The sequence below is a fragment of the Mirounga leonina genome, unplaced genomic scaffold (genome assembly GCF_011800145.1).
Source record: "Mirounga leonina isolate KUSES-001 unplaced genomic scaffold, KU_Mleo_1.0 Mir_94, whole genome shotgun sequence".
In the NCBI taxonomy this organism is placed as follows: domain Eukaryota; kingdom Metazoa; phylum Chordata; class Mammalia; order Carnivora; family Phocidae; genus Mirounga; species Mirounga leonina.
The window spans coordinates 51,541,708-51,552,694 of record NW_023270855.1 but is presented as its reverse complement, the minus strand read 5'-3'; the positions used below and the strand labels follow the sequence as shown (position 1 = coordinate 51,552,694).

Sequence of the window (10,987 nt, the reverse complement as noted above, 5' to 3'; positions counted from 1 at the left end):
CTCAGCCCATTGGCCAAGGCCCATCCCGCCTCTCAGAGTTCAAGCCGCGTCTGGGCGCCACAGGCTCCACCCCTTTCTGCCACAGAGATGTCACTCAAAGGACACGAAGCGCGGTGGTTGAGCTGCTCAGCACACGAGGAATCAAACCACAGACTCCGGATTTTGAGCGCTTTATTGGTGCGGAACCCGGGGATACAGCCAAAGCCCCATCGTCCTTGGTCCAGCATTCCCCCAGCTGGAGGCTCAGGATGGATCCTCCCCCGTAGCCACCTCGGGCTGCTTAGATGTCAGGGGCAACCAAGTGCTCGCCTGGTTCACATGGTAGATGTCACTCCGCTTCTGCACACTGAAGACACACAGTAAGGCCGCGACAATAGTCACCAGGCCCAGGACCACTAACACCCCCAGGACGATGGTGACGGCGCGGGAGTTCCGATCTATGCAGAGAAGCAAGGAATAAATACACACGCTCTGCCGCCCCCACCCCCCTCGCCCCCCGCCCGGGTTTGCCCATCTAGACCCACGGCCCCGTCTTGGCTCACCCCGAACGTTCATCACCACAATCATAGTGTGTGTGCCTCGTGAGCTGGCCGCCTTGCAGGAGTAGGTACCACTATAGTTTAATCTGACGAGGAATGGGATCCCGATGGGCACCTCGAGCCCGGAGCTTTCCTGGAAACAGTGCAGCTGGGGGTCCGGGTTGCCCCGAGCCTCGCACTGCAGGACATTGAGAGTCTTATCTTTCCACGTCAAGCGCTGAGGACATTTGGCTTGGTCAATCTTGGGACCATCTGTGGATCGGTCAAATGATTAGACACACTCGAGGCACAATGGGGCAAGGGAGAGTCTTCCCACCAAACCAGGGGAGCAAGGGTTTAAAGATCAGAGTGACCTACTCACATAGGACACGCAACTGGACGCTGCTGTTTCTGTGTAAGATCCTCCCATCCATCTCGAGGCTGGCATTGCAGAAGAAAATGCGCCTGTCGTCCCTCTCGGTGGCGTTTAGCTGAAACTGGGCAGGCTGTCCAGGGGCTGCAGCTGGAAGTCCCTCCAGCGTGACCTGGACTCGGGGTCCGGCCAAGCAAGTCACAATCACTGCGGTTCCCTCGGGGGCGCTGGGCTCACTCAGGTTTAGGATGGGCCCCTGGAAGCCTGAAGACGCGGCATAGCCCTGGAGTTTACTGACCACGCCCCTCACATCGGTCAGTTCCCGCCCTCCACCTGCCTCTTTCCTCTCGGGATATCCAGGCCATGCCTTCATGCTACTCTGAGCCCCCCCCGCCCCGCTCCTACCCAGTCCAACTTGGGGTACTCTGGCTATACCTTTCGGGTAACTTAGGCCCCGCCCACACAGCAACCCCTCCCTCTCTGCAGGCTCAGGCCCCCCCTCTCCAGTTTAGTCTCCGCCCTATGTATATGTCGCTCCACTCCGGATACCGAAGCCCCGCCCCTTGTCTCGCCTGGCTTGCTGTCTTGGCTCCGCCCCCTCTTACTGTAGATGGTCAAGTTCTCCCGGGCCTCCCTGCTGTCGCTCCCCAATGTCATGTTGCAGACAATCTCCTGGGTGCCCTCCTGCTCCACGCTCGCTGTGGCTGTGGCCGTGATCATGTTCCCGTGGCTCTCGACTGTAGAATTCAGAGTCTGGTTCCCCAGCGCCAGTTGGACCTGGACCTCGGAGGCCGGGAACAGCCCGTCCAGGGTGCAGTTCACCGACCAAGTCGTTCCCACCTCCAAGAACCGAGGGACAACGAGGTGTGGAGTGGTCATGGGCAGTGCTGGGGAGAAGGGAAGGCGTGAGCAGGGGGAGGTCTCCCAGAGCTGTGGATGCCCCTTTCCCGATGAGACGCTCACTGCCCCGAACCAGGGTCCTTCTTTCCCAGGATACCTTGCGGCCTGGATCACCCCTTCCCAGAACACACCTCCTTGGGTTTCTCGTTAGTTACCGTGGCCGCGAGTCTCCCAACTGAGGCTGCACCGTCCTCAGTGGCCAAGGGCATGCCTTTCAGAAGCCGTTGGTCCAGTCCATTCCATTCGCAAGAAACCTCCCCGCCAGGGCACCCCTATCTGGCTCAGCTCATCACCCACCCTCTGCAGTCCCATCCCTCACCAAAAGTTCGGAGCTGCCTGGGGGCCGAGATGTTCTGGAACAGTCTCAGCCCTTGGGGCCTCAGGTCCAGGTCCGTGCGACAGGAGAAATTGGCGAGGTGGTCGTCTCTGCCCGCCAGCACCGGGACCGTGACCTCGACCTCGGCGGGCTCCCCAGAGGCCGGGTGCCGGCTCAGCTCCTCCTCCCCGCGGAGCAGCACCACGAAGAGGCTGTCCCGGGGCGCCCCGCCGGCCACCTGGCAGCGCAGAGTGAGGATTTCGCCCACGGGCTGCCAGCGGGGTAGGGGTAACAGCTCCACTCGCTCCGGGAACCCTAGGGCGGGTTAGGGAAGGGAGAATTGTACTTATCAGCCAGCCCTACAACTCCCACCCCACGGAGCCGAGAGGAGGCTGAGGGCCGCCCAGGGCAGAACTGAACTTTGAGGGGGTTTTTTGTTTTTGTTTTTTTTAAGATTTTATTTATTTATTTGACAGAGATAGACACAGCGAGAGAGGGAACACAAGCAGGGGGAGTGGGAGAGGGAGAAGCAGGCTCCCCGCTGAGCAGGGAGCCCGATGCGGAGCTCGATCCCAGGACCCTGGGACCCTGACCTGAGCCAAAGGCAGACGCCCAACGACTGAGCCACCCAGGCGCCCCTGAACTTTGAGTTAATAAACACAGAGGGCTTAGTATTGTGCCCGTAGAAGTGTTTGTTATTGTCCTTAGAATCATGATTATTATTTCCTGTTTTATGGGATATCTTGCCAGGCACTGAAATAAAAATCAGATTTTCTGTTCCTGAGAAATTCACAGTTAAGAAAAAAAAAAAAAAAGGAAGGAAGCAGACTAAGTTATGACCCCTTACAATGTTATTAGTACTCATAAAAGTTCCTGTTTATTTAGAGTTCTCCTTAGGCTTTCCAAATCTCATCCGCCTTCGTTCACACAGCAACCAAGCGAAATCTCTATTAATTTTTCTGCTTTACGGATGGGGAAACAGGCCCAGAGAGGTGAGGGTGAGGTGATCTACCCAAGGACACAGAGCCAGAAAGGGGCCCAGCTGGGGTTAGAAGGTGAGTCACCGGGGCACCTGGGTGGCTCAGTCGTTGGGCGTCTACCTTCGGCTCAGGTCATGGTCCCGGGGTCCTGGGATCGATCCCCGAATCGGGCTCCCTGCTCGGCAGGAAGCCTGCTTCTCCCTCTCCCACTCCCCCCGCTTGTGTTCCCTCTCTCGCTGTCTCTCTCTGTCAAATAAATAAATAAAATCTTTAGGAAAAAAAAGGTGAGTCACCCAAACTCCAGACCCATGTGTGTGTTCCCCTGCCTCCTTGATGTAACATCCAGGGATTCCCATGGTCCCTCCTCCCAGCCTCGGGCCTGGACTCTGGCCTTGGCCTCCTCAGTCAATCCCAGGTGCTCAAGGCTCTTACGGGGCAGCCTCTCAGGGTGCTCCGGCACAGCCCTGAGGGACTGCACACCCCCAGGCTGGGTGGTCTCCCAGCGGCAGCTGCAGTGCCCCTCCCAGGCATGTGTACCAAACCCCGGGCCTCCTTTGGGAAGCATCTCATTCCCTCAACAACTCAAGCCTGGATCTCAGCTATCACACAGAGGCCCATGCACTGGCTGCCACGAAAAATAGTTAACATCTTACTGTAGGTATCCCCCGCTTTCCAAAAGTTCATGACACAACTTCACTTTTGTGAAAGACCTACATTAATCAGTACCTGTTTCCACTAAGCAGAAGAAGTTCGAAGAGGATTTTCCCTTTTAAGAAAAATGGCCAAGGGCGCCTCCAAGCAGTTGGTTAGGCCTCCGACCCTGGGTTTCAGCTCAGGTCGTGATCCCAGGGTCGTGAGATCGAGCCCCACGTCGGGCTCTGTGCTCAGCGCAGACTCAGCTTGAGATTCTCTCTCCCTCTCCCTCTGCCCCTCCTGCTTGTGCTCCCTCTCAAATAAATAAATCAGCCTTTAAAAAAAAATTGGGGAGGGGCACCTGGGTGGCTCAGTCAGTGAAGCATCTGCCTTCGGCTCAGGTTGTGATCCCAGGGTCCTGGGATGGAGCTCCGCATCGGGCTCCCTGCTCCGTGGGAAGCCTGCTTCTCCCTCTCCCGCTCCCCCTGCTTGTGTTCCCTCTCTCACTATGTCTCTCTCTGTCAAATAAATAAAATCTTAAAAAAAAAAAAAATTGGGGAAAACCAAAGACAGCATTCAGTGTTGGTTTTGCAGTGAGGGGTTATAGAGGCAGCAGGCACCACACCCAGTGAGGGGGGGCGCCCAAGGTCCTTCCCTGGGATTACACACAGCATCCCAGCATCCAGCTGCCGGAGTTCCGACCTGTGTCTGCGAGCATCCGTGCTTTCTCCCCATTTATTTTGTGCGCCCGGTAGCAAGATGTGTCCTAAGGTATCAGAAAAGCCTAGGAGAGGTTATATTTTGGGCCTGAGAATGCTCAAGATTTTTTCAATAGAAATTGATTGCTTCTTCCCTTGACACCATTATGACTCACAAAAGGTTTCACAGGACTGCTTTACTTTAGGATAGTAGAAGAAACATTTATTTACAATTTTAGAGTATTTAAAAAAGAGGCCCCCATCTCAGCCTCGGGCACCACCAGTCAGAGACAATGGTGTGCTGGCAATTGCTAGTAACACTTGGGAACTCAGGGATGGGGTGGGGTAGCCCCAACATGGAGCGTTCGCCGATTTCTGCCGTGTAAATACCCCCACTCTGCCTGCTTCTAAGCTACCCATCGTGACACAGGGTTGGGAAGGGATGAGTACAGTCGGCTCCCGTGAGCCAGGACCAACAGGCTTCTACAGAGCGCCGGACAGAGGCATCTGAGCCACACGCATGTCTACACCTTACACGGAAATGCAGATACAAAGACATAAACGCACAGACATGTCCTGACGAAGACCTTCACACCCACTCACTCACACACACACATATCGACACAGAAACACACACTCACACGCAGAGATACACACAAGCGTGGATCCCCACATTCACATTCACACACATACACAGGCGACAGGCACACACCATGCAGAGACCAACCCTGTGAACACTCACAGGGACACACAGAGATGACACACGCACATCCTCTCACAGACACACTCATTGGTACACAGACGCTGGGCCGCACCGGGACGCACACATGCTCCCACGCATATGCCACACTTCTCTGTGAAGGCTTCCTGAAACGGTAGGGACCAGGAGTGACATACTCTATTTTCTGATCTATTGTATTCCTTTAAATGCAGAGAAACTCTGGCAGGAAGCATAAGAAATGGGTAACAACGGGGTCTCGGGAGGAAGATTTATCTGTTAGGAGCAAGGACTTGAGAGCCAGACAACCAGCTTCTCCACTCGTGGGCTGTGAGCCCCGACAAGCGACTTTACCCCACTGAGCCCTCGAGTCCTCATCGGCGGAATGAAGCTCCTAAGTGTACCTCCCCCAGTCTGGGGCTGCTTACAGATTGAATGAGCACCCAGTGTCCACACTAAAGCATCGTAGCCAGCACTAGGAAATGGAGGTTTGATTTTTATGCCTTTTTATAACTTCTGATTTGGGAACCACATGCATGAATTATTACCTGCCATAAGAATAAAGGAAAGAAAAGACAGGAGGTGTCATTGAAAAAATGCTTGTTGGGACCCAGGTAAATTGATTTCACAGCTATTGCCTTGGCATATGGTTGAGATGCATATCTCTCTCTCTCCACACACACACACACACACACATTCAGGTCCACACTCTGGGCCAGAGCCCTGGGCCATCTCTACAGACTCAGGGTTCCCTGCTCCCTCACACCACGGGCCATCTACCCCCACTCCTGTCCAAGGCCGGGCCCACCTCCAGGCTCCATCACTCACGGTATACTGTGATGTTAGAGGAGGATGTCATCTGGGTGCCACTGCAGAAGCCGGAGCAGAGGACCTGGCTGTTACTAGTCACATTGCTGAGCTGGAAGGCTGCCCAGCCCAGGCCATTGCCCACTGGCTCCTTGGATAGGGATGTCTCTAGGGTGATGAGTTTAGGATTGGGACAATCTGTACTGCAGTTGACCAACAAGGACCCTCCGGCAGGCACCACGGGGCTCTGGACCTCCAGCCTCAGCGGGAACTGCTGTCCCTGGGCACCTGTGGGAACAGAGGGACACTTGCTGGTGGTTCTGGTGCCTCTCCCTACCCACCCGCAGGCCCCACCTTTCAACCCCACCTCCCTGCCTTCACAGCACTCAGTCCAGTGGGGAAGATGGATGATGGTCAGGAACTGGGGAAAGCCCAGAGGAAGGCTAGGGGAGACCCTGATCCAGCCTGGAGGAGGAAGTGAGTCAGGAAAAGCTTCCTAGAGGAGGGGACAACTCAGGCCAGTTCTGAAAGGAAAGTAGGAGTGATCTGAGTGAAAGGGAAGAGATCCTGGCAGAGGGAGGGCTAGAGAAAGAGGTCCGGGAAGGACTGTGTGTGTGTGTGTGTGTGTGTGTTTCGGGGCTGGGGGCCAAGTCACATGCAGGGACTAGGCGTTGGGGAGCCCTGAAGGCTGAGGTAAAGAGCCATTCTATGAGGCCACTGGGTGAGGCCCTGTCAGATGCGAGTTTAAGGAAGTGTTACAGAAGCTGGGAGCAGGATGGGTGAAGCTCTGCTTTGTCCATTCCCCCCACCCTCGACCAGTCCCCCAGCCCCAGGCCTCCCCAGCCTGATTTGCCTCACCTGGGGGCAGCAGACAGCAGACCAGAAGCAGGGCGATGGGTGAAGTCCTGCAGACCCCGGGCAGCAGCCCCGAGGGCACCATGGTAGCCAGCCTGCAGGAGGAAGTTGCCCTGATGAGGCCCAGGGCAGTGGGGAGCAGGTGGGGCCCCCAGGGGACGGAAGCCCAGCCACAGCATTAAAATTGCAGAAGTCCAGGGGCTGCTCTTGGGCCCAGACCTGGGGAAGGGCAGGGGAGATATTCGGTGGCCCAGGGGGTCCAGAGTGGGGGGACCCCAGCAACGTGGAGGGTGCTGGTGAGTCTTGGATGGGGCAGGCCTGACTGACACCGTTGGCCCCCAGAATGAACCAACAGGAAATGCTAACACAGTTGGCTTCCTTTGTTCTCAGTATGAGGAAGCTCGGGGTGCGGTGGAGGAGGTTATGAGACACCTTCCTGCTGAACTAGGGCGAAGGGGGGTGCTCGGTTCCCAGAGAGGAAGTTAACAGGGAATCTTCGGGCAGGCACTGTCCTTGGGGTGACAAGGTGGGATTGCAAGGCAACATTTCATGAGGACAATGGAGGGACTTCTAGGCGGGGTCTAAAGGCCTTAGCATGGGATCTTGAAATTCCTGGGATGAGGTAAATAAGAGATTTGGGGGTATCTCTTATTGATCCCTCTTAATGAGGGATCCCTACGATGAGTGGAGACATGAAAATGAACAGAGGCCCCGTTGACTGGGCCCTTGTGCCTGGTTCTGCATTGACTTGTCTGAGTGGCTACTGTGGGGCGCGTTCCCTTTGAAGATCTTGGAGGATGCCCCATTCCCTGTGTGTCTTGCTGAGGTGGGGTATTTGGAGTACAGCCGAATCCTGAGCTATCATCTGTCGAAGATGCTACTTGTAGAAGGTCCCTACCCCGTCCTCACCGCCCCCCCCTTGCCCACTCCTCTGGGTAGCTGGCTTCTCCACCCCAAGAAAAGGGACCTGGGGGCCAGGTGGGTACCCCACTTCCATCTGCTCCATCTTCCGAGCTTCTGACCTTCCTCTTGTGCCTCTGATCTGAGCTCCAGAGAGGAACCTTGTTGAGGTCCTGGATGGCAGCCAACATCCATCCACTCGCCCCATCCTGAGGCCACGCCCCCTGCTCTCTGGGCTGGAACATCTCCCCCCTCCGGTTAGGTCTCTCCCCTGCTGCCCTCCCCCCCCACCCCAACACACCCAGTCCATTTCCCACAAAATCCTCAGAGAGCGATTAAAACCTAAATCAAACGTATTTGTAAATAACACCGGTCTCCTTCCCTTTTCTAAAGTTCCCTTCCATCACTTGGCTCTTGCGAAAGACCTACATTAGTACCTGTTTTTGTCAACCCAAGGAAATCTGAAGAGAATTTTTTCTTTTAGGAGAAAAGATGAAAAGCGAAAATAGTATTGGGCGTTGGTTTTGCGGTGGACATTATAGCGGAAGCGTCCACCTGCGCAGGGAGAGGGGCGCCCGAGGTCCTTCCCCGGGATTACACGCAGCATCCCAGCATCCAGCCGCCTGAGCTCCGACCTGTGTTTGCTTTAGCTCCACTTACTTTGTGCGCCCGGTGGCAAGATGTGTCCTAAGGGATGAGAAAAGCCTGAGAGAGTTTATTCTTTGGGTCTGGAAACACTAACAATTATTTCCACATACATTAATGATAATTACTTCTTCACATGAAGCCATTTTGATTTACAAAAGGTTTCATCGGAACGCTTTACTTTTGCATGGCTAGGGAAACCTGTATATCTGATGAGGGATTATATCCAGATTATAGAAATTCCTGGAAGTTATAGAGGAAGTTCATAGGGAATCTCCAGGCAGGCACTGTCCTTGAGGTGATAAGGTGGGACTTCAAGGCAACATTTCAAGGGGACAATGGGGGGACTTCTAGGAGGGCCTAAAGGCGTTAGCATGAGAGCTCAGTATTCTTGGGTGGGATGCAAATACAGACAACAACTCAACAACTCAACAACAAAAAAACCCAATTAAAAAATGGGCAAAGGACTTGAATAGACATTTCTTCAAAGAGGCTATACAAATGGCCCATAAGCAAACAAAAAGATGCCCAAGGTCACTAGTCATTAGGGAAATGCAAATCAAAACCAGAATGAGATAGCACTCTACATCTATTAGGATGGCTATCAGAAAAACAAAAACAAAAACAAAACAAAAAAAACAAAGACAAAGAAATAACAGTTGTTGTTGTTGTTTTAAGATTGTATTTATTTATTTGACAGAGAGAGACAGTGAGAGACGGAACACAAGCAGGGGGAGGGGGAGAGGGAGAAGCAGGCTTCCCGCGGAGCAGGCAGCCCGATGCGGGGCTCGATCCCAGGACCCTGGGATCAGGACCTGAGCCGAAGGCAGACACTTAACAACTGAGCCACCCAGGCTCTCAGGACATACACTTATTTTGATTTGTATCCAAAACATGAGATGGATTGATGGATGAGTGGAGGAATGGATAGATACGATATGATCAAGTAAATGTAGCAATTTAGGTAATTGTGGAATGTAGGGGTATTCACTGTATTATTCTAACTTTTGTGTATGTTCATACTTTTTCAGTAAAAAAATGTTGGAAAAGAAAAACTGGATCCTTTTTTTTTTTTTTTTAAGATTTTCTTTATGTATTCATGAGAGACAGAGAGAGAGAGGCAGAGGGAGAAGCAGGCTCCCAAGGAGCAGGGAGCCCGATGCGGGACTCGATCCCACGACCCTGGGATCATGACCTGAGCCGAAGGCAGACGCTTAACCATCTGAGCCATCCAGGTGCCCGAAAAACTGGATCCTTGATGGATCTGAGTGGCTGCTGGAGTCACAAAAGGAAGGATGAGCCGACCTTGAGCGCCTCCTGCTGAGAAGGCACAATGCCCTCTGTGAAAGTCTTGCCAGGAAATGGCAACAGACCTGGCCATTGGTTGGTCGAGGTAAGGACAGAGGAGCATATTAAACTGAACCACACGGGCGACATCAGACCGATAAAGTCTACGTGATGGACAATCCAGTTTCTTCAACAAACGTGTTACAAGGGGGAGAAAAGAGGAGCCCAGAATTTAAAGGAGGGCCTTGTCTGCATTTTTATTTGAACCAACTGTAAACAAACACTAAATATTTAAGAAACAACTGGGGGAAATCTAAACACACACAGGCTACACAATCATACCGAGCAATTATTGTTAAGCTTTTTAGGTGTGATGATGGCATGCATTGTTTGTGGTTTTTTCTTTTCAAGATACATACAGGGAAAATGATGTCTGGGATATGCTTCAGAATTCTCCACTGATGGGGGTAGGGAGGGGGGTCGAGCTGAAACAAGACCGGCAATGGATATTGGACACTGCTGATGTTGGCTGTTAAGTTCAGGTTCATTACATTATTCTTCCCCGTTTTGCATATGCTTTAAACTGTCCATAAGAAAAGGTTTCTTTCTATTTTTTTTTTTAATAAGTAGCTATTTTATTTGAGAGTGGGGGGAGGGGCAGAGGGAGAGAATCTTCACACACCCCACTAAGCATGGAGCACAAGCAGGACCCAATCCCACCACCCATTAGATCATGACCCCAGCCGAAACCAAGAGTCGGATGCTTAACCGACTGAGCCACCCAGGCGCCCCAAGAATAAACTAAAAAAATAATTTTGGTAAGAGGCTGCCCTATCAAATACCAAAATATATTCTAGTGGCGATGTCTTTTACCAGGTGGCCAAATACCAGGCTTGATCCTGCAAGTAGCTGTTCCCATTGAGAATCTGTTACAGATAGCCTTGAACCTGGGTAAAATGATGTCGCATGTGGTTACTCACTGTAGCAGCATCGTGAACATGGCAAAGGATTAGAAATGATCAATGACCCCCAGAAGGGAAAAATGCTTCCATTTCCATGATGGGCTACAACACAACCATAAACTAGAACAAGGAAATACTGTAGGACTGGTTATGTGGGACCATCTCAAAGACCTATCGGGTGAGGAAAAAAAGAGTTCTGTAGAGTAGTACACGGTACTATTAAAAAAAAAAATGTGGGGGCACCTGGGTGGTTCAGTTGGTTGGGTGGCTGCCTTCGGCTCAGGCATGACCCGAGATCATGACCCGAGCCCAAGGCAGACGCCCAACGACTGAGCCACCCAGGCACCCCTCAAATAAATAAATAAAATCTTAAAAAAAAATTGGGGGGTACCTGG

General features: G+C 52.8%; 1 protein-coding gene across 1 annotated transcript; it reads right to left on the bottom strand.

Moving 5' to 3' along the window:
• Positions 1-154: 154 nt before the first annotated feature.
• Positions 155-7,139, bottom strand: ICAM3 (intercellular adhesion molecule 3). Its single transcript, XM_034998671.1, has 8 exons — positions 7,018-7,139; positions 6,802-6,893; positions 5,965-6,231; positions 2,111-2,422; positions 1,497-1,778; positions 901-1,155; positions 543-791; positions 155-437 (listed from the first exon to the last, which is right to left on the bottom strand). Exons 2-8 carry the CDS (start codon positions 6,881-6,883, stop codon positions 244-246), a joined length of 1,641 nt encoding a protein of 546 aa, XP_034854562.1. The 5' UTR covers positions 6,884-6,893; positions 7,018-7,139; the 3' UTR covers positions 155-243.
• Between the last annotated feature and the right edge of the window lie 3,848 nt (positions 7,140-10,987).

Bases quoted from the DNA above. Each gene is read 5' to 3' on its own strand.
- ICAM3 (XM_034998671.1), bottom strand. From the start codon at position 6,883: ATGGTGCCCTCGGGGCTGCTGCCCGGGGTCTGCAGGACTTCACCCATC. The intron at 1,156-1,496 runs GTAAGAGGGGGC...CCGCGTCTTCAG, and splicing joins GGAGAACTTGACCATCTACA to GCTTCCAGGGGCCCATCCTA. The intron at 792-900 runs GTGAGTAGGTCA...ACCGATCCACAG, and splicing joins CGTCCAGTTGCGTGTCCTAT to ATGGTCCCAAGATTGACCAA.